Raw genomic sequence first — 26,447 nt, forward strand, 5'->3', positions numbered from 1 at the left:
CTATAGGAACAAAAGACATTCATAGTATAAGAAGCTTATATGTGAGGTAATAAGATGTCGGTGGGGAGATGGAGAGAGAGACACAGAGAGAGACAGACAGAGAGAGATACAGATAGAGACAGACAGGGAAAGAGACAGAGAGAGAGAGACAGACAGGGAAAGAGACAGACAGAGACAAACGGTGAAAGAGACATACAGAGACAGGCAGTGAAAAAGACAGACAGAGACAGATGGGGAAAGAGACAGACAGAGACAGAGTAGATATGGAAGGAAAAAGGGTTTGGGACTCAGCACCAATGCAGTAATATAAAACTTGGAACTTTATTAGAAAATCTAAAACGAAGGTACACAGGTCATCCAAAAAAATCGCCATGCGATTTGCCTAGCGGCTTTACGCGTTTTGGACAAACAGGGGAAATTAAAAGCAGTCCTTAGTCAAGTTTTTAATTTCCCCTGTTTGTCCGAAACGCGTAAAGCCGCTAGGCAAATCGCATGGCGATTTTTTTGGATGACCTGTGTACCTTCGTTTTAGATTTTCTAATAAAGTTTCAAGTTTTATATTACTGCATTGGTGCTGAGTCCCAAACCCTTTTTCCTTCCATATCTACTCTGAATCACGGACCGGCCTGTCCGGGGGGACTGCGGGCATCCATCCTTGCCTTGGAGACTTCATATGGGTGAGCTGAAACCTTCATTATTTTTCTTTACAGACAGAGACAGACCTGGAAAGAGACAGATGGGGAAAGAGACAGACAGACATGCAGACAGGGACAGAGACAGGCAGACAGGGAAAGAGTAGACAGACAGACAGACAAAGATAGATGGGGAAAGACACAGACCTTGATAGAGACAGACGGGGAAAGAGACAGAGAAATAGAGACAGACCAAGACAGGCAGACAGGGAAAGAGACAGACAGGAAAAGACACAGACAAAGAGACGGGGAGACAGACGGGGAAAGAGACAGACCTGGGAAAGAGACAGACCTGGATAGAAACAGATGGGGAAAGAAACAGAGAGATAGAGACAGACAAAGAAAGAGACAGAGACAGGCAGATGAGGAAAGAGGCAGACCTGGAAAGAGACAGACCTGGAAAGAGACAGACCTGGAAAGAGACAGACCTGGAAAGAGACAGACAGAGACAGACGGGGAAAGAGACAGACGGGGAAAGAGACAGATCTGGAAAGAGAGAGACGGAGCACATTACTTGGCCAATTTAGTTAAATCTGTGTCGAATATCTGTGGTGTTGAAATATATGTTGTGAAATGCTTCTATTAGCTTAGTTTTTGCCTTTTAATAATTACATTTATATCTATTTGTTTTGTGGTTTTTGTGTGCAGAATACATTTTTGTTAATACATTCTATTTTTTGTTAACAGTTATTAACCCGGGCGAAGCCGGGTAGTACAGCTAGTACTGTATATAGGGGAGATATGTGGGGGCTCATATTGTATATAGGGGCCTATGTGAGGGCTAATCCTGTATTTAGGAAGCTTTGTGAGAGCTCATACTGGATATATAGCGGCAATGTGGAGTTCATACTGTGTGTATGGGCTGGTTAGGGGTTCATACTGTATATAGGGGGATGTCAGCATACTTAATTCTGCTCAACGCTAACTACTACAATTAATATTAATATAAAATAATAATTAATTTGTTAATATTGATATTGAGCAAAAGTAATTTCAACCTATTAGTTTGGTCCTCCACACCAGTCATGGTATTTCATGTGTAAAAATAAATATGTAATCCATCTTCATCTGTTTCCTTCTAAGAATTCAACTACACTTTTTGCCTCTATTTTATACTAAATCAGAAAAGGAATAAAACTGTGACATTGGGGGCATTTGGAGGTTGAGTACGGCCATTGCAGCTATACATAGTGTGAAGGCTGAACCAAACCATAATACGTTCATGTGCCTGAACTTACAAAGCTTCATATTTTGGTTTGTCTTTGAGAAGAAATGTTAAAAAGTGTGACATTACATACACGCATTACAGAAGGTGCAAACGAACAAAGGTCCTGTCATGCAAAGTCACTAAGCCACTGCTTCTCACCATATTTCACACCTTGCACAATATGGTTTTCTTTTCTCAAATGATATATACACACCCAATGTTAGTCTGTAAAATGATGCTGTGAAAAGTATATATCCTCCAAATTATTATTATTATTATTGCACCAATTCTTCCATGGCGCTTTACATGTGAAAAGGGGTATACATAATAAAAACAAGTACAATAATCATGAACAATACAAGGCACAGACTGGTAAGGAGGAGAGAGGTCCCTGCCCGCGACGGCTCACAGTCTACAGATTATTTGCAGCAGATTTTTCTGCAACTGTTAGCAGGAAAAATGCAGCTTAAAATTTGGGACCTTTTAATCATTTTTGATATCTTTTTACTTACTTTTTTACCATTTATTTAAATACATAAAAAAAAGTCTAAAAAACCCCAAAATCACATTGAAAGAATTGAAATGGTTTATATGAAAAAACAAAAGAAAAAATGTATTAATGATTCAAATCCATAAAGGAAAAATAAGCAGCATGTGCTGGAGACTGCAGACAACTAATTCACAGAGGTCTTCATTGCCCTCCTGCACACACGCACTTCTCTGTGCCCTGCTGTGGGCAGAACAAAAAACTGTAATGCGCAGATGCGGGGAAAGGTCAAGGAACGCCGGCGCATGCGCACTACAATACTTTGATCTGTCCTCAGTAGGGCAGAAAGGTGTGCACATGTGCAGGGAGCAATGGTGGACTCTGTGGACGTCATTCACGTGGGGCAGGGAAGGAGGACGGTGATCGCAAGAAGAGAAGAGAAGCCAGACCGAGACCAGTGATGCCCATCAGACCTGACCCCCCCCCCACAGGTGAGTATAATAAAAGGTCTTTTTTTGTGTTATACAGAGAGGCCTGGGCTCTTATATACAATATTATAGAATTCTGTATATAAGTGATCACCGGTGGTGGTCGCAGCTCATAAGGGAAAAACCTGGTGACAGGTTGCCTATAAGACGGTTAATGTCAGAGGTAACTCACTATATAGTTGGGGCAGTGACCTATGGCACATTCTTATCATGGAGAAGCCAGAGATCCCATTCACATGACATTATTGCAGGGATCTCGTTCTGCACTGTTTGTGTCTGCTGATATTCCCGGGATTAGGTCAGTAAATCTCTTCTCTATTCACAAACAAACAATGGATTTTTTTGTCACTGGTCTGTGAGAATCCAGCTTTTCAGGCCTGTAACAATATACCAGGAGAATAACATCCCTGACTCATTCTAGGTTATCACTGCACATTACTGCCCGGATTGTCAGGCTGCGGAAGCCATGACATAGTCTGCGGGACACAGGGAGTCCGGGAATACATTTACATGATGACATCATTTAACAATTTCCTGATAATGATAGCAAAAATGTGATATCACATGTAAAACAATGAGACTATTTCCAGTGTGCGTAAGTTTATGGTAGAAGTAAATACCCTCATAGCTAAACAAGAATGGACCGGTGGATAAGTTAAAGGGCTGAAAAGTCCAGTGGGCGGAGCTTAGTGACCACCACTGCACGTTTTTCCAGTCCACACCACTGGCATGCACGCACCGCAGGTCAGTTTACACAGTGTAAAAAGGGAGCACAGAGGACATGATATTTTTATTAATCCCATCCACTTTCCTGGAAGCAGCAGTATAGGCACAGAGTAAATACGCTGCGTCCAGAACACGAGTAAGGCTAGGTTCACATTTCCGTTGTTTTGCATCAGTCACATGCGTTGCTTGACACTTGTGACTGATGCGTTGTACAACGGATGACAAGAATAGAATTCATTGTCGGATTCCGTTGTAAAACGTGAGAGAGAGAGCGATCAGCTGATCATTCACAATAGCTGGCCGCCGGCTTTTGAGAGCAAACAGATAATCTCCCGGCCGCCGGCTTTTGAGAACGAACAGATGATCTCCCGGCGGCCGGCTAATGAGAGCGATCAGCTGATCGCTCACATTAGCCGGCCGCCGGGTGATCAGCTGATCGCTAACAGAGGGCGGCCACCGGGCGATCAGCTAATCACTCTCATTAGCCGGCAGCCGGGTGATCAGCTGATCACTCACAATAGCTGTCCACCGGGTGATTAGCTGATCGCTCACAGAAGGCGGTGGCCGGGCGATCAGCTGATTGTTCGGCCACCGAGAGAGCATGCGCAGCGGAATCAAAAGGATTCCGCTGCTCAAAAAACGCTACATGCTGCGTTCCTGCCGCCCGATGGTCAGCGTTCCACGACTGATCAGTCGGACGGAGGATGCAACGCAGCGTCATCGGTCACAATCCGCCGCTCATACAAGTATATGGGAACAACGGAATCCGCCAAACGGATTCCGCTGTTTACCAGAGCCGCGGATTGTGACTGATACAAATTGACGGAAATGTGAACCTAGCCTAACACTGACCATGGGAACGCATCCTAATAGCAGGGCCAGCTCCAGGGCCAGGTTTTTGTGGACCCAGGGTGAAAGAGTCTCAGTGGGCCCCATGTACTCACAGACATGCACATAAACAGATATGTACACATACACAGATATGTACACATACAGGCATACGTACATATATATATTTGAAAACAAATTCACTAAATATATATAAACAGACAAATCTATACACAGTCATATACACTGACATACATAGATACAAATCATACACACACACAGACACATTAGAGAGATTATTAATATGGGGAAACTGGCAGCAGCCTCACTCACCTCCCCGCTTGTCTCCCATAGAGCTCCTCCAGGGTATGCAGCTGTGCAGGGCACTCTGCGTGATGGCTGGGGGCAAATACATCACAGCACTGGGTGGGGCATACATGTTACTGGGGTAACTAGGGGTATACACATTACTGGGGGTGCATAGACATCACTGGGGGCATACATGTTACTTTTGGGGAATATACATTACTAGGGTCACTAGGGGGCATGCACATTGCTGGGGCCGCTGAGGGGCATACATATTTCTGGGGCCATTGAGGGGCATACACATTGCTGGGGCCACTGAGGAGCATACACATTCCTGGGGTCACTGGGTGGCATACACATTACTGGAGTCAGTGGGGGGCATACACATTACTGAGGTCAGTGGGTCGCATACACATTACTGGGGTTAGTGGGGGGCATAGCCATTACTGGGGTCAGTGGAGAGCATAAACATTCCTGGAGTCAGTGGGGAGCATACACATTACTGGGGTTAGTGGGGGGCATAGCCATTACTGGGGTCAGTGGAGGGCATACATATTCCTGGAATCAGTGGGGGGTATACACATTACTGGGGGCTTGTGGAGCATACATACTGGCCCTGGAGGCCTGTGGCGCATACATATTGACAGTGGGGTCCTGTGGGGCATACAGTACATACTGGCCTTGGGGATGCTGAATGCACAGGCTGGCAGCACTGGAGGACGCTGAGGGCACAGGCTGGCAGCACTGGAAGACGCTGAGGGCACAGGCTGGCAGCACTGGAGGATGCCGAGGGCACAGGCTGGCAGCACTGGAGGATGCCGAGGGCACAGGCTGGCAGCACTGGAAGACGCTGAGGGCCCAAGCTGGTAGCACTGGAGGATGCTGGGGGTACAGGCTGGCAGCAATGGAAGACGCTGAGGGCACAGGCTGGCAGCACTGGAGGACGCTGAGGGCACAGGCTGGCGGCACTGGAAGATGCTGAGGGCACAGGCTGGCAGCACTGGAGGATGCTGAGGGCACAGGCTGGCAGCACTGGAAGACGCTGAGGGCCCAAGCTGGTAGCACTGGAGGACGCTGGGGGTACAGGCTGGCAGCACTGGAGGACACTGAGGAATGGCAGCTGCTCCTCTTCATCTGTGGCACAAAAGTGCATTGCGCACTAACTCCGCCCACAGATGAACCCCAGCCTGCAATGCAAGTGCACACGTGCTCAGCCGGTTTAAAGTGCCGACAGACAGCAAAGTGAGGCTGCCTGCTGGAGCACTGTCTGCGGTCCCCAGAAATCTGCCCAGGATCCGCAGGAAAGCTAGTGAAAATCTGCTCCTGCCGACCGCGAGTGGGCTCCCCCAACTGCCCGGGGCCCCAGCTTTTGTCCGGGTATGCCGGGTGTTGTCGCCGGCCCTGCCTAAACGGGCCACCGACTGCACCTCACAGACCAGAAAGAGCAATGAAAAATGAAGTCATGACAAGATACTCCACAAAAATGTATATATATCAACAACTGAGACCCTCCTGCTCTATAGCATGATACTGGCAGATCAGTTTTCTTCTAAATAGTGACAGGTTCCCTTTAATTTCAGAACCATATCATGCGGATAACATCATTTACAGCAATACATACTGACTTACTAGAGTGCCGTTCCTTAACACCCACAAAATGTGGTTATCACATTCTAACTTACATAATTTGCATGTCAAAAATATTAGTCCATCCACATATCAGTGCATGAGAGTAACCTGCAAGACCAGAAACAGCCCATACCCAAGTGTGGCACAGCTTCAGGGAAAATGTCATCAAACCTCTTTACTACACTTGACCCTTGGAGAACGTATGTTGGAATGTTTGTGAGACAAGAATATAGTGTCATTTATATTCACAGCTCATGGATGGTTTAGAATGAGAAACATATAAACAACAATAAGAAGGTGCTAAAACTGATACCCAAGCTGATAATAAATCTGCCCAACAAGGATTTAGCCTATTGTAGGGGTTTCATGGTTGTGATGAAAAGTCTGCAGTTCACTCTATATGACAGCAGACTTCCGAATCATGACCGTGCGCAATGTGCACACAGTCACGATTCCTACTCGCACTTTGAATACAGGGGAATCATCATAGTGTGCACATTACACACAGTCACATGATCGTCATGTCTTTAGCGGGCTTTACACAAAACAACAAACCTAACGATGTGTCGGCGGGGTCACGTCGTAAGTGACGCACATCCGGCATCGTTAGTGTTGTTGTAGCGTGTGACAGCTACGTGCAATTGCGATTGAACGTAAAACCGTTCATTGCATACACGTCGTTCATTTCCTTAAAATTGCACATCGGGTTGTTCAATGTTCCCGAGGTACCACACATCGCAGTGTGTGACACCCCAGGAACAATGAACAGATCTTACCTGCGTCCCGTGGCTCCTGCCGGCAATGCGGAAGGAAGGAGGTGGGCGGGATGTTTACGTCCCGCTCATCTCCGCCCCTCCACTTTTATTGGCCGGCTGCCGCGTGACGTCGCTGTGACGCCGAACGTCCCTCCCACTCCAGGAAGTGGATGTTCGCTGCCCACATCGAGGTCGCATGGAAGGGTAAGTGCATGTGACGGCACAAAATCGTTTGTGCGACATGGTCAACAACTTGAACGTGCCGCACATACGATGGGGGCGGGTACGATCGCATACGATATCGTATGTGATATCGTAAGGTGTAAAGCAGGCTTTAGCTGAGTGGACCATTTTTTTTTTGCAGCTCTGGAATTCTTATTTGATCCTCCAAAGCTCAACATTGGAGAAGAGGTGGTGAAGAACCTGTGCTGATGTCACGATCATGTGACTGTAATGGGCGGAGCTCAGCAGAGAAGTGCTGGTAAAGGATCTGTGGTGTAGTCAATTACAATGCTGGGGGTGTGACTAAGTTAAAAAAATAATCATGCCTGAACTTGAGTGACAGTAACTGATTCCAGCAAAAGTGCTGCCCCTATGACTGAAACCTAAGGTGTTTACTGCATTCACCTAAGCATATAAAGTCTTTTATATAAATACATGGATTTTTTTTTTTTTTTTTAAACCATGTTAGTGATTCACATTAGTATAATTTAAAACGAATTTTGAGCGGTTTAATATAAAAAGCGAAATGACAGGTTCCCTTTAACATATGGCCTATTCTGTAGCTATGCCAGGCAAAGTGCGTTATCGTCCTGCTCAGGTAGTGAATTTTTTACATTTCCTAAAACATGAGATGAATCATACTATAACATTCATCATTTTCTATACACAGGGCAGTTACTGGCTTTATAAATTCACTGTGTGCGGCCGTCTATATTTTATGGCCACGATGCATTAAGACTACCATTTTGTGTGCCAGTTTTAATGATGGTCATGCAGAAATAACATCCGCCAAATTCACTAAAAGGCGTGTGCCACTTACTGAATTTGGCACATCTTATCAGTAGTGTGCGCCTCTTCGCATCTCCCCAGAAATGGTAGTCTAGTCAGAGACTGAAGTAATATTCGTGGTATAATGCATGTCGTCATAATTAATTAATTTGTCAGGTGGGCATCGCTATGTTTTGTCGCGCCCTGGCTCCTCCCTGCCTCCGTGCACTTTGGTGTGACAATGCCAAAATCCCGACTCTTTTGCACAACTTTACACTGAGCTAAAATTGTGATTTTTCAAAATCTTTTATACCATTCTGATGAACTGCGACCTGCATGCTTTTTTTTATTCTTCAGTAGCAGGTTCCAAGTCTCCCATACATAGAAGGTTTTTAACCAAGAGAGAGGAGTTAGATTAGGTACCCATTATACGAAATATGCCTTGATGTGGCTACTGGGCAGATATAGAAATGGCCATTTTTGTATGCTAAAAGCTCAATTTTTCCTAGATTTCCTTTAGCAGTAATGCATAGTGTACCTATATTCTTACATTCATGGTTTCAATGCTTTAGCATTTCAGAGTGCAACTGTCATTTTTTGTTATTCTGATGAGTTGCAACCTACATGCTTCTTTTTATTCTCTACTGGCAGGATCGTACTCGCCCATACATAGAAGGTTTTTAAGCTAGAGAGAGGCGTTAGAGCAGGTACCCAGTATACGAGATATGCCTTGACATGGTTATTGGACAGATATAGAAATGGCCATTTTTGTATGCAAAAAGCTCAATTTTTCCTAGATTTCCTTTAGCATTAATACATATCTATATTATTACATTCATGGTTTCCATGCTTTAGCATTTCAGAGTGCAACTGTCTTTTTTTGTTATTCTGATGAATTGCGACCTACATGCTTTACAGCTGTGCACGACAGCCCATAATAAAAAAAAAGAAGAGAACAAACTGTGAATAGAGGAAATACCTTTTATGAACAAAGGAACAAGTATTTATAGCTGTTTTGATGCACTGTACAAAGTGAAAAAGTATAATATACAGTATATAGCACTACATTACTGAGTCAAAGAGAAAGAGTCAAAGAATATTTGCTAATGGATACTCAAACCTTTGACAGCTACAATACAGTGGTAGGATCCCAGGACACGTGCCGCCCATCATGCAAGGAATTTAGGGTGAAAATGTCCTCATCTGCTAGTGTGAAACCCAACACCTGAGGAGATGCAGGCGGATTAGTGTGTAAGAAGAACGCACACATGGGTTATTATGCAATGTTAGAGCTCATTCACAGGTCAGTTTTTCTCGAATGGTTCACATGTCTGTTTTTTTTATATCTCGGACCAGGTAGTCTGTGCAAAATCACACAGATATGTCCAATATTGATTCGTGTATCAGATCAAAATCACCAATGCAAGTCTATGGGTTTGTCAAAAATAATTGGACAGCAGTTGGATGCCATCTGTGATGTGTCTGGTTTTGACTGACTCTTAGAAGTTGGAAAATCTTGTTTTTTTTCTCCTCAGTGAAAAAACTGATGACCAAACTGTGATGAAACTGATGAAATTACTAAAAAATCAGTGATGAAACTTGGTCCGTTTTCCTTGTATGAGAAAATCACTGACGCTTGAATGAGGCCTTAGAAGGATTACACATCTTATGACAAAGGGGATTATGGACACACAATTCAATTATTTTATGAATGAATAAAATATAAGTTTAGTGATCAAAAATAAACTAGTAATAATGGGAGGTGTACAAGAGTCAATGAATTACTGCTGATACTGACAAAAGATTTTATAGAAGACTTAATGATATGTAATTAAATCTGTTTTCTGATAATATAATCAAACATATCAATAAGATGCCATTGGTGGTCTCCTGGAGCTTAACCCTTTCTCTAAGGGTATGTGCCCACAGGAGAAAATACCTGCGGACTTTTCTGCAGTTATTTCCACAGGTTCACGCAGCAACTCCCCAGAATCCATTGATGCGGAATTTCTGAGGAATTGTTGCGGTAAACCTGTGGAAACAGTGCGGATTTAGTGCGGAATTCCTACGGATTTCGCGTCCTTTATCTCCATAGTGGAAAGGCAGGAATTCCGCATGAATAATTGACCTGCAGTTACATGCGGCTGCAGGAAATTCACAGCATTTTCCGCAGCAGCAAAAACCGCAGCATTGATACAACACTCCCCAAATCCCATGGGATAACATGGGGAGTGTCTGTACTTGTGTAAACCTGCGGATGTATCTAGAAAAACCGCAGGTTTTCTGCAGCAAAATCCGCAGGTATTTTCTCTCATGGGCACATAGCCAGAAGAAAAAAAGACTAAATGTAGACTTGATATAATGTAAACATGCACATCTGACTCATTTATTGCATGTGAGGTCTCCATGTAGATCAGACTCTGAACCACTGATATTGTAAACAATGGGCAACAGTCTACTGTGTACCGGGCCTCCCAACTGCCCCTATATAGATGATGTTGGGAAGAGAAGGAACTGGCATGTCCAATTTCAGATTACCAATTGTACTGTCGCCCAGAGAGAAGCTGCAACCAGGAGTCTGGACATGGCTCTCTCAGGCTACTTTCACACCTCCGGTTTTTGCTCTGCGGCACAATACGGCACTTTGCAGGAAAATCGCAACCGTTTTTTTATGCTGCCGGTTGCGTTTTTTCTGCATAGACTTTAATTAGTGCCGCAAGGCCTTGCGTTCCATCCGGTTTTTGCCGCATGCGGCAGATTTAGCCGATGCGGCGGCCGGATGGAACGTTGCCTGGCACGTTTTTTCGTGCGGCAAACAAAACCGCAGCGCGCCGCATTCGGCCGATGCGGTGCATTTTTCAATGCATACCTATGGCGGCCGGATGCGGCGCGATGCGGCAAAAACCGCATCCGGCCGCCGCATGCGGTTTTTGCCACTGCGCATGCTCAGTAGCATGCCGCAAGCGGCAAAAACCGGACGGGCCGCATGGGAAAAACGTATGCAAAGGATGCGGTGTTTTCACCGCATCCGTTGCATAGGTTTCACAGCCGGATTGAGCCGCAGAGCTCAAGCCGGATGTGTGAAAGCAGCCTCATAGAGAAGTGGACAGCTACCTATTATACATGAAGGGGTTAAATGTTCTAGGGCAGATAACGAGCAATGAAAAATTACATAGGAAGTAACTCATTAAGCAGAGCATAAAATGTGGAGGAAACACGGCCTAAACTGTTAAAATGTTAATGTTGGTTGTAAACTTCAAGATAAGTATGAATGGCTCCTATCTGATTAGTAAATGTGTTTTGTAGATTGATATCCAGATTCATCATTTACAAATGTAATTGTTGGACACATGCACATGATCAGGGGAAGGCTATTCATATTTTATACAATGCATTTAAAAAGTATTCTTACCCTGTGAACTGTTTCCACATTTTTTCACATTACACCCACATAACCCACAGACGTTATGTGATCTACCAACATTAAGTAGCAAGTATTTGTGAAGTGTAAAGGAAATGATACAAGGTTTTCTAAATATGTTAAAGATATAGATCTGAACATTGTGATATGCATCTGTCTTCAGCCCCCCCCCCCCCCCCCACAGAGTCAATACTTGTAGGACCACTTTTTTGCTTTAATTATTTTTGCAAGTCTTTTGTGACATGTCTCCACCAGTTTTGCACATTTAATAGGCCAAAATTTTTGCCCGTTCTTTGCAAAATATCTCTAGCTCAGTGAGATTGGATGGAGATGTCTTGCACAGATTCTTGATGGGATTAGGTCTGGACTGTGACTCGGCCATTCACACACATTAATATTATTTAATATAAACCATCCATTGTAGATCTGGCAGTATGTTTAGGGTCATTGTCCTGCTATAAGGTAAACCTTCACCCCAGTCTCAAGTCTTTTGCAGCCTCTAACAGGTTTTTCTCCAGGATTGCCATGAATTTAGCAACATCCATTTTCCCATCAAGTCTGACCAGCTTTCCTATTCCTGCTGAAGAAACGCCTCCCCACAGCAAGATGCTGTAACCACCATGTGTGACGGTGGGGATGGTGTTTTCAGGATAATGTCCAGTGTTCATTTTACCCCCTTATAAAAACTTCTACTTGGTCTTATCTGATAAGAGCACATCTTCCACATTCTAGCTGTGTTCCATACATGGCTTTTGTGCAAATTGCAAACAGGACTTCTTATGACTTACTTTTAAAAATGGCTTTCATCTTGCCACTCTTCCATAAAGACCAAATTTGTGGAGTATTTGGCTGATAGTTGTTCTCCTGCCTGAGCTGTGGTTTCCTGAAGCTCCTCTTGGCTGCTTCTCTAATTAGTGCTTACCTTGCTTGGGATGTCAGTTTAGGTGGACGGCCATGTCTTGATAGGTTTGCAGATGTGCGATACTCCTTCCATCTTTGGATGATGGATTGAATAGTGCTCCTTGAGTTGTTCAGAGTTTGGCTATGTTCTTATAACCCTGTTTTACTTTTCTCCACAACTTTATCCCTGACCTGATGTTTTTCTTGGTTTTGATGATGCTGTTTAATTTCTAATGTTCTTACCCAAAACCTCTGAGGCCTTCACAGAAAAGTTGTAGTTACACTGAGAATAAATTACACATAAATTACACAGGTGGACTCCATTTACTAATTAGGTGACTTCTGGAGGTAATTGGTCAGGTATGATTTTATAAAGAGGTATCAGACTACAGAGAGCTGAATACAATACAATTACAATAATACATATGTACGTTTGTGGATGTAATGTGAAAAAATATGTAAAAGTTCACAAGGTATGAATCATTTTTCAAGGCACTGTATATGCAACCTTTGCAGTTGAACGGAGGTCAATAAAGAAGTGGGCCAACTGCAACCTCAAAGGGTTTTCTAGGCTCAAAAGAAATTTTTGATGTCACTCTATCTGACTGCAGATTGCCAAATGATGACAATGTGTCACTGCCTGGATTCCCCCCTATTTCTGGCACAAGTTGGCAGTCACTTGAAGATGACTAGATTTTCAGACATTTCTCTTAACAGCACTATTGAAGCGGATGAGAATCTAGTCGGCATGTGACCAGATGTTTGCATATCGCATATTTGCAGTTACGTGCCCACCCCCTCGCACTATAAATAGAGGAAAACACTGTACACTGTTATGATTTGGCAATCTGCAGTCACATAGGGTGACTGTGAAAATTTCCTTTGAGTCTGAAAAACATTACAGTAGCTTTCTAGTATCTGATCTATTGCATGTGGTGAAGTAATGACATTTATTGCTCACAATTACCAGCTAAATACCTGAAAGGAGGAGGTGCTGTGTGCTGCAATAGTTAAAAATTAGGACCCTGTCTAACACTGCAAACAATATGATTTTGCACCAAAATATATAATAAGATACTTATTGTATAATAATATCAGTGATCAGTAGTGATCAGTAGTTTGCAGCCGTACCTGGCAGTTCTCCAGGATTCTGCTCTCTTTCGTTGACTTTGGGATGGTGACAATTCCATTCTAAGAATACATAATATTGCAACGAAAAATTAATCTCTGTACTTCTTATAATGTGAAGTGTACAATGTTACCCTCATAGCTGTTACCCAGGCTCGTTTCATCTGAGTGTATTTGTTTATGAACATTTAAATCCACACCATAGATACGATGACACAATATAGCTGCACTAGGACGAGAGTTAGTGCAAATCGATTTGCGACCCTCTGTCTAGTGGCCAACGCATTATTATGTGTCTGTTGGATGGAGAACTGCTTCCTATGACCTGGCGTCCACAGCTCTATTTTTTTATTAATCGGCCTGGCATGAGATTACATATGCATCAATCTGAAACAATGATATTGGACTGGCAAATCAAAGAAATGCTATGGATGCCAAGATGTAGGAGGCAGTTCTCAGGGCTCCTGTCTGACGGACACAGATGACCAATCTGGCAGCTGGATGGGGTCTTGTAAATTGATTTGCACTAACTATAAATAGGACATATTACATGAGCATCATGAGATCATCAGAGATCATGTATTTAGTAATAAAGCCTCTTTCAAGGTAATCTGTCACCCTTTTGCATTTTTTAGTTATTAATATGAGCATACAGGTGGCATAAAGGTGAAATTTGCCACACCTGTATGCCTCCTGGATGATGGGTCGTTTGGCAAAAATCCTTTTTTATATCTTCTATCTTCCAGGCTATGGGGTGTGCGCTGCCTCCGGTCTTCATTATACGGGATTCCGTCTCTCATTCTCTTCAGAGTCCATGTGACATCAGGTGAGCGGCTGGAAATCCCGCACCTGCACATTCTGCCTGCTGTCTCTCCCCTGCACCGTGAAGTAACAGTGACTCCCTGGCGCCTGTGCCCAGCGAAATTGAAGCCTATGTCCACAGAATTGTGGAACAGCACAGGGAGGGACGGCAGGCATAATGCGCAGGCACAGGATTTCCAGCCATGACCTGTCATCATGTGCATACTAAAGAGAAGGAGAGGAAGAATCCTGCATAATGAAGACTAGAGGCAGGTTTCTCTTCCAGCCAGCACACGCCCCATAGCCCGGAAGATAGAAGATAAAAAAGAGGATTTTTGCCAAACGACCCTTCCAGGAGGCCTACAGGTATGGCTAATTTCACCTTTATGCCACCTGTATGCCCATAACACTAACTAAGAAAAGTCAGATTGGATGTTTAGGCTTTCAAATCAAAAAAGTAAAGTTTAAAAAATCATCAACTTCTTGAGTGACAGCTGCAAATGGAGTTCCTCCCTTTCTCTGTTATGCTAATTTTACTATTCACTAATTTCTTCACTAAGATGGTGTTGGAGTTGGAGGGAGGAACAACAGGCAGGGGGCAGGAATCCATATGAATTCCCACCCAGATATTATATTATCTGCTCTATTGCAGCTGTCACTCAGGCATCTAACAATTTTTAATTTTTTAAACTTTACTTTTTTGGATTTGAAAGCCTAAACATCCAGCCTGACCACTAATGGTATGTAGAGAACCAGCCTGTTATTGCCAGTATAGCATGGTTTTACCTTATATACGAAAATCCTGGTGATTTGTTCCCTTTAAAGGGAACTTGTCACTTGAAAATTTCAGGCATCATGAATCAGAGCCTACCTGCACGATTGTAACTAGGGATGTTTTTCTCTAAATTGCTCCAGCATTTCAGAAAAAACATAGTTTAAGAATCTGACAGGAGAGACGAGATGAGTCTTGTACATAGGGGAAGACCTGTCAATCACCTGGAGAGGGGAGGAGATGAATCAGACTCATCTCGTCTCTCCTAGACATCTGAGTCTTTACATTTAGTGCTAATTTTTATGATCTGTCAGTGGGGTGTTGCGCACGGCATTCTCTGGGGGTGTCAATAGGCTACTCTACCTTATTATCCTGTGAGCCACACCCCCTTGGAAAGACCATTAAATTAGCGCTAAATAAAAAAAAAATCATCGCTGTTACCCCAGCAGAAATAGTGTTAACATGCATGATAATAGCATTAGAAAGATACCATATGGAGTGAATGGCTACCAGGAGAAAATTAGCTTTATTCCTCCCTAGAGGCTTTCCGGTCATCCAAAAAGAAAGAAGGAAAAAAAATCCAGCAACAAAACATATACATATTAAATATTAATCAAATGTTCATTACAAAATAAAAATTAAAAAAAACAACAGACAAAAAATGGGTAAAGAAAAACAAAAATGAGAACCTTATGCATTTCAGAAAAAGTATTCAGACCACTTTAAATTTTTCACTCTTGGTTTCATTGCAGCCATTTCGTAAATTCAAAAAAGTTCATTTTTCTCTCATTAATGTACACTCTGCACCCCATCTTGACAGAAAAAAAACAGAAATGTAAAAGGTTTTGCAAATTTTTAAAACAAGAAAAACTGAAATATCACATGGTCATAAGTATTCAGACCCTTTGCTCAGTATTGTGTAGAAGCACCCTTTTGAGCTAGTACAGCCATGAATCTTCATGTCAGACCAAATGAGAATCATGAGGTCAAAGGAACTGCCCGAGGAGCTCAGAGACAGAATTGTGGCAAGGCACAGATCTGGCCAAGGTTACAAAATAATTTCTGCAGTACTCAAGGTTCCTAAGGGCACAGTGGCTTCTATAATCCTTAAATGGAAGACGTTTGGGACCACCAGAACTCTTTCTAGATCTGGCCATCCAGCCAAACTGAGCAATTGTGGGAGAAGAGCTTTGGTGAGAGTGGTAAAGAATAGCCCCAAGATCACTGTGGCTGAGCTCCAGAGATGCAGAAAGGAGATGGGAGAAAGTTCCACAAAGTCAACTATCACTGCAGCCCTCCACCAGTCGGGCCTTTATGGCAGAGTGGCCCGAAGGAAACCTCTCCTCTGTGCAACACATATGAAAGCCTGCATAGAGTTTAAAAAAAAACACATGAAGGATTCCCATACTATGAGAAATAAGATTCTTTGGTCTGATGAGACGAAATAGAACTTTTTGGTGATAATTCTAAGCAGTATGTGTGGAGAAAACCAGGCACTGCTCATCACCTGCCCAATACAATCCCAACAGTGAAACATGGTGGTGGCAGCATCATGCTATGGGGGTGTTTTTCAGCTACAGGGACAGGACAACTGGTTGCAATTGAAGAAAAGATGAATGTGGCCAAGTACAGAGTTATCCTGGAAGAAAACCTCTTCCAGAATGGTTCGGACCTCAGACTTGGCCGAAGGTTCACCTTCCAACAAGACAGTGACCCTAAGCACACAGCTAAAATAACAAAGGAGTGGCTTCAGAACAACTCAGTGACCATTCTTGACTGGCCCAGCCAGAGCCCTGACCTAAACCCAATTGAGCATCTCTGGAGAGACCTGAAAATGGCTGTCCACCAATGTTCACCATCCAACCTGACGGAACTGGAGAGGATCTACAAGGAAGAATGGCAGAGGATCCCCAAATCCAGGATCCTAAGAAGATTCACGGCTGTACTAGCTCAAAAGGGCGCTTCTACTCAATACTGAGCAAAGGGGCTGATTACTTATGACCATGTGATATTTCAGTTTTTCTTGTTTTAATAAATTTGCAAAAATGTCTACATTTCTGTATTAATGAGGATAAAAAATGAACTTTTTTGAATCTACCAAATGGCTGCAATGAAACAAAGAGTGAAAAATTTAAAGGGGTCTGAATATTTTCCGTACCCATTGTATCATGTAATTTTCTGAAGACTACACTAAGGGCTGGTTCACACTAAGCGACAGCGACAACGAGGTCGCTGTTACGTCACCATTTTCTGTGACGTAACAGCGACCTTGTAAGTCGCTGTTATGATCGCTGCTTAGCTGTCAAACACAGCAGCTGAAGCAGCGATCATAACCGCGAGAGCAGGGAGCCGCGCACACTGCTTAGTGCTGGCTCCTTGCTCTCCTAGCTACAGTACACATCGGGTTAATTAACCCGATGTGTACTGCAGCTACATGTGCAGAGAGCAGGGAGCCGCGCACACTGCTTAGTGCTGGCTCCTTGCTCTCCTAGCTACAGTACACATCGGGTTAATTAACCCGATGTGTACTGCAGCTACATGTGCAGAGAGCTGGAGCCGGCAGCACAGGCAGCGTGAGAGCTGCGGAGGCTGGTAACTAAGGTAAATATCGGGTAACCACCCTGGTTACCCGATGTTTAACCTGGTTACAGCTTACCGCAGCTGCCAGATGCCGGCTCCTGCTCCCTGCTCGCTTCATTTCGTCGCTCTCTCGCTGTCACACACAGCGATCTGTGTGTCACAGCGGGAGAGCGCCTTTGAAGAAAACGAACCAGGGCTGTGTGTAACGAGCAGCGATCTCGCAGCAGGGGCCAGATCGCTGCTCAGTGTCACACACAGCGAGATCGCTAATGAGGTCACTGTTGCGTCACCAAAACCGTGCCGTAGCAGCGATTTCGGTAGCGATCTCGCTGTGTGAAGCACCCCTTAACAACCTGTAATCATCTTTGGATCTAAAACATATAATGGGGCAGATTCAGCAAAGTGTTTAGCCCAGGTATTACTTATTATCATGGAAGGATCAAAGGAAGTTACCTGGATGCTCCAACGTATACAAATTTGAGCCGGTGTCTTCCCATACTGTTTTGCAAGCCTCAGAATAACCGGATGTGTCAGTGCTTGTCCCTTAGACAGAGGACAGTATCCTCCAAATACAATATGATTCTTCTTACAATATTCCACCAGATCCTGTGGCCTCTGAAAAGGGTGATATTCAACCTGTAGAGAGAAAAGCAATGAAGAAATGAAGAATTACATTATTGTAGGAAGTGACTGAAACCAGATTAATATTAAATAGTGAATATGAATGTTTCCCTAGGTGTACTCTACTGGAAAATATTATTTTGAAAAACCTTATTAAAACAGCAATTACCTAAGAGGAGCATTCTGAAGAGAGCGCTCACATTTCAAGAAATCTATGTACCGTAATTGTAATTTTTTTATTGCCAAGCTGCCTGGCAAATAAAATTTATCTTGGAGCTTTCTGTGTGTGTGTGTGTGTGTGTGTGTATGTAATATATATGTAATAAATTAGAATATCATCATAAAGTTAATTTATTTCAGTAATTCAATACAGAAAGGGAAGCGCATATATTATATAGAGTCATTACACACAGAGTGATCTAAGTCCATATATTATATAGAGTCATTACACACAGAGGGATCTCTTTCAGTGTTTATTTCTGTTAATGTTGATGATTATGGCTTATAGCCAACGAAAACCCAAAAGTCATTATCTCAGAAAATTAGAATATTATATAAGACCAACTGAAAAAATGATTTTAAACTCAGAAACGTTGGTGCCTACTGAACAGTCTGTACAGTAAATGCCTCAATACTTGGTTGGGGCTCCTTTTGCATGAATTACTGCATCAATGCAGCAAGGCATGGAGGCGATCAGCCTGTGGCACTGCTGAGGTGTTATGGAAGCCCAGGTTGCTTTGATAGCAGCCTTCAGCTCGTCTGCATTGTTGGGTCTTGTGTCTCTCATTTTCCTCTTGACAATACTCCATAGATTCTCTATGGAGTTTAGGTCAGGCGAGTTTGCAAGCAAAGTGATACTGTGGTTATTAAACCAGGTATTGGCACTTTTGGCAGTGTGGACAGGTGCCAAGTCCTGCTGGAAAATTAAATTTCCATCTTCAAAAAGCTTGTCTGCAGAGGAAAGCATCAAGTGCTCTAAAATTTCCTGGTAGACGGCTGCGCTGACTTTTGTGTTGATAAAACACAGTGGACCTAAACCAGCAGATGACATGGCTCCCAAACCATTACTGATTTTGGAAACTTCACACTAGACCTCAAGCAGCTTGGATTTTGGATTCTCCATTTTTCCTCCAGACTGTAGGACCTTGATTTCCAAATAAAATGCAAAATTTATTTTCATCTGAAAATAACACCTTGGACCACTGAGCAACAGACCAGTTCTTTTTCTCTTTGGCCCAGGCAAGACGCTTCTGGCGTTGTCTATTTGCCATGAGTGGCTTGACACAAGGAATGCGACAGTTGTAGCTCATGTCCTGGATATGTCTGTGTCTGTGTGTGGTGGCTCTTGAAGCACTAACTCCAGCAGCAGTCCCCTCCTTGTGAATGTCTCCCAAATTTTTGAATGGCCTTTTCTTAACAATCCTAACAAGGCTGAGGCTATCCCGGTTGCTGGTGCACCTTTTCCTACCACACTTTTTCCTTCCACTCAACTTTCCATTAATATGGATACAACACTCTGTGAAAAGCCAGCCTCTTTAGCAATGACCTTTTGTGGCTTACCCTCCTTGTGGAGTGTGTCAAGTTCTGCCTTCTGGATATCTGTCAAGTCAGCAGTCTTCCCCATGATTGTGTAGTCTACTGAACCAGACTAAGGGACCATTTTAAACGCTTAGAAAGCCTTTGCAGGTGTTTTGTGGTAATTATTCTAATTTTCTGAGATAATGACTTTTGGGTTTTCATTGGCTGTAAGCCATAATCATCAACATTAAAAGAAATAAACACTTGAAATAGATCCCTGTGTGTAATGACTCTGTATGACAGATATATATATATATATATATATATATATATATTTATATGTTTCCCTTTGTGTATTGAATTACTGAAATAAATTAACTTTTTGATAATATTCTAATTTATTGAGATGCACTTGTATGTCTCAAAGATTACATTTGACTCCTGAACATTGAATTCACAGCATCATGAAGGAAAAGTCAAGAAATTATGGTGATCACAGGATCTAGGGACAAGTTAATGATATGCAAATTTAGTACAATGCTTTCAAAACATCTCAATTTGTTCAGTATTGAGTATGAGTGCCATGCACAGACATACATGCACTTACATACCTCGGCTGCATGGCTGCTATGAATTCTTTGCAATTGCTGACCAATAACGTCACTGATGTGATCGATGGATGAAAGGTCTGGAGATGCTGTAGTCCAGTGTTCCCCAACTCTAGTCCTCAAGGCCAACCAAAACGCATGTTTTCAGGATTTCTTTAGTATTGCACAGATGATATTTTACCTGTACAGGTGATGGTTCCAATACCTGTACAAAGCTAAGAAAATCTTGAAAACATGCACTGTTGGTGGGCTTTGAGGACTGGAGTTGGGGAACAGTGCTGTAGTCCATGGTAGGCCACACGGACAGCTCACGGTAGCACGATCCTCTTGCAGGATTGCATTGTCATGTTGAAAAATGGCTTGGGCCATCTTTGGATAAATAGTAGTACCACTGGTTATACTCGGAGTACAGACTATTTAGTCCAGCTACCGTATATAATTCCACCCCACATCATAATTCTGGGAGTAGTACCGGTGTGACATTTCCCGGTGAAAGTGTATTTATGGCATCTTCTCGTCAGATTCGAAGAATGGCACGTAGTGATCAATTCTGTAGTCCAAGTGAAATTGGACATCATATGACAATCCTAAGGCAATAAGGTGTACACAAACCATCAAAAGGCATTTGCACAACACTGGGCTATGAGCCAGATGGCCAACTACAGACGTTCCATTGACCTCATGCTACCACTCTCAAAGACTATGATTGTGTAGCTCAAGATGGCAATGGAGGCTGGAATGAAGGTCTATTCTCTTCAGTGATGAGTCCTTTTTTGTATTAGATGCAATGATAGCTGAAGTTTGGTCTGGAGCCCACAAAAACTAAGTGGCAATGTCCTAGGATCCGATTTTCAACATAATGTTGCCAGACCACGTGCTGCTTGTGCTACTATGAGCAGCCGGCAGGGCCTATAGATGATATGATGACTTGCAGCTTCTCCGGATATATCACCCATCGAGCACATCTAGAACATCATTGGTTGGCAATTAAAAAAGAGAGCTGCCAGCAGTAGATTTTGATGATTTACGTGCCCAAGTGCATTGAGCCTGGTTGAATATTTGAATATTTTTCAGATAATCATTAATAGCCTCACTGATAGCATAAGAAAGCGTGTAAGTCTGGGGATTTCTGCACATGATGCTCAATACTGAATAAATGAGGATGTTTTAACAATGTTGCTTCCATAATTTCCAACATTTGCATTTCATTAACATGTCTATCAATCCTGTAATTTTTATCATTCCACGACTTCTCTTTCTTGGTGTTGCAAATTCAATGTTGAGAAGTGTATGCCGCTATATCTACACTGTTCTCCATGCTTATTATTAACACATTCAAAGTGTGAAATGTGATTTTAAGCAATAGAAAATAATAATAATGTACTGAATGAAAACCGAGAGTTCCTGGGAGCCTAGCGAAGGACACACACATTCACATTAGCAATTCATAGCACAACGCTTGCAGAAAAGAGGTTAAGGGACAACTGGGTCATTCCTCTCTCCATTCATAGGCTCTCCTGACATGCTTTGTCCTTTGTCGAAGCCACTTCATTCTGAAATTGAAAAGTCTCGTCCATCCACACTGGAGCCACAAAATAAAACTCCAGAACAGTTTGTCCCCATCAGTAGCCCAACAAAAAAAAGAGAGCACACAATAACTAGAGAGGCTTGGACAGGCTGAGAGGGAGACAACTGGATGACAACTTTGGAAAGATAAAGACAACCAAGCGGATTAGGGGGAGGAAAACAAAAATAAGGGGGAAAGGGAAAGGAGTGGGAAAAGAGAGAGCGTTCCCACAGAGAGGAAGCATACAATGCCGGTAGGAAAAATACAGTCACTCAAGTACAATGTGTTCCCCCTGTGAAGGCAACAAAAGAATGACTGTGGTTACATATATAGTATACATTGTGCTGGTGTTTACATGATCTCATGACACTATTCACCAGGTTTGGCTCATAGTCTTCAATAAAACAAATCATAACAATAACTTTCCCCCTGCTGTCATGAACAAAGTAAAAAGAATTATCCAGTATGACCAAGGTCAAAGACACATTGAGTAACCGAATACTGCAGCTAGAAAAATGGCCAACCCTATACTCTCCATTTGATAGATTTCTGGCTTTCCTGTAGACCACTGATAAAATAAGGCAGTAATCAATCTTATTTGTGGTGCCTTCAACTCTTTTGCATTTTTATTTCTTTAAGCTCCTAAGAACTGGATGATAGTTTTTTCCTTCTCTTACTCCAAGAGCCATAGGTTTTTTTATTTTTCAGTCAATATAGCCGTATGAGGACTTGTTTTATACGGGATGAGTTGTCCTTTTGAACTACACCATTCATTTTTATCATATAATGTAAAGGTAAGCGGGCAAAAAAATTCCAAATCTGGCAAAATAGCAAAAAAAGTGAAATTTTGAAATTGTCTTTTGGGTTTTTTTTTTTAAAGGATTTATTTTACCATAAAACTAACCAGTATGATTCTCCAGGTCAGTACGATTACGTAGAGAGCAAACATGTATCGTTTTATTTAGGTGCTGAAAAAAATTCTGACATTTTGAGAATAAAACTTGCTTGTGCCATGACTAGAGATAAGTGAATCCGAGATTCGGTGTTCGTACCAAACACAGACTATATATAGGAACCAGAGTTTGGGTGCTTTACATATGAACACCACTGTGATTGCCGGGCGCCATGCATACCACAGCTCCTGAACAGAAAAGGAAGCATAAATCACCTATGATAAGTGAGTATACAGATGAAAAACAGAAGTTCTCAGCTGCAACTTTCTCAAGTAATCTGAGTTGAAACAGTAATGAAACGGTTACCGCCGCACTGTCGAGCAAGAAAGGACAATTCGGGAAATGGTGAAAGTGATTTAATGTGTAACGCGTTTCGGAGATTCCATCTCCTTCTTCAGACACAATCACATGATGTGTTTGTGTCTGAAGAAGGAGATGGAATCTCCGAAACGCATTACACAATAAATCACTTTCACCATTTCCAGAATTGTCCTTACTTACTCGACAGCGCGGCGGTAACCGTTTCATTACTGTTTCATCTCAAATTACTTGAGAAAATAGCAGCTGATAACTTCTGTTTTTCATCTGTATACTCACTTATTATAAGTGACTTATGCTTCCTTTCCTGCCAAGGAGCTGTGGTATGTGCCGAACATGAATCAAGTTAGTGACATATAATCTCAGCGGTCACTGGAGCTGCTACATCACTGCCCGATTTATGATGAAATGTGCTACCTGAGAGCACTCGTACCATAGTTGGCATATTTTGTTTCTCTTACTGAGCTTGATCACAGCTGCATCCACATCTCTCCACAAAAACTTGATGAAGGTCAGAGTCAATGACCAAAATGTTGTATTCTCACTTTTGGATTCGAAATAAATTTCGTAATATCTTATATCTATATGAATGCCTAGTTCTTTGGGTTTACATTACAGAAGAGCTGGACCACTACCAGTGCATCATCCCATCTGAAAAGCTAAGGTTTTAATACAAAATGTATTTTGGGCTAATAATATAATTTTTGCAATTGATTTTTCATTAAACATTTTTCAGTTAAAGGGGTTATCTGGCTTATTTTGATTTTTTTCCATTATTACCCTATTGGGCTACATTGGGGCAGGTAAGTAGATAATGAGCACTTACCTGCCCTGCTGTCAGCCCCTCTCCCCCAGCTCAGAGTGGTCATGTGACCGCTCCTGCTGCGATTTTGCTGCTTCCGGTCATTTCATGTCAACATGGGCAGGGCTATGTTGACATGCAAATCTGGAAACAGCATGTCGCCTCCATGCTGGGCTGTACAGTGCTTGAGTCCCCGCCCCCCATCCCTGCACCCTCCCACACATTCCCCCCGCACTCGTACTCTGCCCGCAACCTCCCCCTGCACTTCTGTGGGACCCGTGACCTGGGGGCGGGGCCTGGCGGCGGCTGCAGCGGTGTCACCGCCAGCACCGGGCCCCCTGCTCAGGATCACACATTCAAATATTCCGGCATCACAGATCACAGATGCCGGTACATTTGAAAGCGCTGATGAGAAGGAGCGTTGCGCTTCTCATCACTGTCCCGCTGTCTGTGCTCTCTTCAGCACAGCGGTGACGTCACTACTGTGCTGATATGTCCAGAGCACAGACAGCGCGCAAACGTGCAGGAGCGGCGGGGACCGAGGACGGGTGAGTATGTCCTCCCTACATGTGTTGCCTATGGGGGGGGTCGGTGCAGAGCCCGATGTGTGTATGCTGTGCAGAGCCCGATGTGTGTATGCTATGCAGAGCCCGATGTGTGTATGCTTTGCAGAGCCCGATGTGTGTATGCGGTGCAGAGCCCGATGTGTGTATACGGTGCAGAGCCTGATGTGTGTATGCGGTGCAGAGCCCGATGTGTGTGTGGTGCAGAGCCTGATGTGTGTATGCGGTGCAGAGCCCGATGTGTGTATGCGGTGCAGAGCCCAATGTGTGTGTGCGGTGCAGAGCCTGGTGTGTGTGTGCGGTGCAGAGCCTGATGTGTGTATGCGGTGCAGAGCCCGATGTGTGTATGCGGTGCAGAGCCTGATGTGTGTATGCGGTGCAGAGCCCGATGTGTGTATGCGGTGCAGAGCCCGATGTGTGTATGCGGTGCAGAGCCCGATGTGTGTATGCGGTGCAGAGCCCAATGTGTGTATGTGGTGCAGAGCCCGATGTGGTGGGGGGTGCAGAGCCCTATGTGTGTGTGTGTGGGGGGAGGGATGCAGAGCCCGATGTGGTAGGGGATGCAGAGCCCGATGTGGTGTGGGGTGCAGAGCCTGATGTGGGGCTGTTATTTGCAATGCTGTAGTGATAAGAGGTCAGTGCTGGGGCAGAATACAGACAGGGAATGTGTGTGCAGGGGGCGAGGCTGGACACTGGGGTGGGGCTGGACACTGAGGCTGGGCGGTGCCAGCTCTGACTGAGAGGTTTTGCACAGGAAGTGGTCAGTTTACTTGTGCTGAATGTAAACAATGAGCTGCAGAGAATAAAGGAATAATTCAAGAGGAACAAAAGTTAGAAAACAAAAATAACAATGTAGGGGTGTTTTATATGACAATACAGCACAGATTAGCTTAAACTCAAAAATGTTTGTTATGTCGGACAACTCCTTTAAGCTTTTAGACAGTCTGTTTTCTTCCATAGTAGAGGTTGAAAAATGACTTAAGGCCCCGTCACACACAGAGATAAATCTTTGGCAGATCTGTGGTTGCAGTGAAATCATGGACATATTGTTCCATTTGTACACAGCCACAAACCTGGCACTGATTGTCCACAATTTCACTGCAACCACAGATCTGCCGCAGATTTATCTCTTTGTTTGACAGGGCCTTTAGTCTAATATTTCTTACTTGTTTGAGTCATAACAGTGAGACGTGGACCCAGGGAACGCCACTTCAGACATCGCTGGAACCGTGTCCACACCGGACATGACTATAGGCTTATTTATTTTTATGGGGGTAAACAAGGGGAATTAGTAGGGGTTGTCCAAGTAGTGGACATGCTCTTTAAAGACAACAAACATTAGCACGAAATTAAAAGACCCATATATCTGGAAGAGATTGGTGGATTTTTAAAAAAAAAAAAAAAAAGAAACTGTCAATTTCTAACCTGGTGACAGATCCTCTTTGAGGATCCATCAGTGAGCTCAGTCTGATGGGGACTTTGTAACCCTTCTCTATCTATTACGCTGGGTTCATATGACCAAATTCGCTCAATCTGAGAAAACCGGCCTGATTATGCTAATCAGACACTGATGCCGAGTTTGATCAGAGTGGGATCCATTGTTCTCAGATATGGAAAATAATAAAAAAATGTTTCTCAATCTTCTCCATTTTGTAAGTCTGTAAAAATCGGATTGCATTGAGATGTCATCTGAATGCCTTCTGATTTCATGACCAATTGCCATCCAATTTCCGGAAACAAATCGTGCATCCTGCAATATTTTTTTCAGACGTGCACTGCCTCATTGA

General features: G+C 43.2%; 1 protein-coding gene across 2 annotated transcripts in view; it reads right to left on the reverse strand.

Moving 5' to 3' along the window:
- LOC142250124 (glyoxal reductase-like) overlaps positions 1-26,447 on the reverse strand; it is a 244,615-nt gene that overhangs the window by 57,806 nt on the left and 160,362 nt on the right. The window contains exons 6-8 of one of the 2 annotated variants that reach the window (XM_075322214.1): positions 18,164-18,346; positions 13,561-13,620; positions 9,229-9,333 (exon numbers count right to left, since the gene is read on the reverse strand). In XM_075322214.1, the coding sequence (XP_075178329.1) occupies positions 9,238-9,333; positions 13,561-13,620; positions 18,164-18,346 (339 nt within the window). In that variant the 3' untranslated portion in view covers positions 9,229-9,237. The remainder of the gene's footprint in view (positions 1-9,228; positions 9,334-13,560; positions 13,621-18,163; positions 18,347-26,447) is intronic. The other variant, XM_075322213.1, reaches the window with a different exon arrangement.

Source organism: Anomaloglossus baeobatrachus, chromosome 8 (genome assembly GCF_048569485.1).
Source record: "Anomaloglossus baeobatrachus isolate aAnoBae1 chromosome 8, aAnoBae1.hap1, whole genome shotgun sequence".
Lineage (NCBI taxonomy): Eukaryota > Metazoa > Chordata > Amphibia > Anura > Aromobatidae > Anomaloglossus > Anomaloglossus baeobatrachus.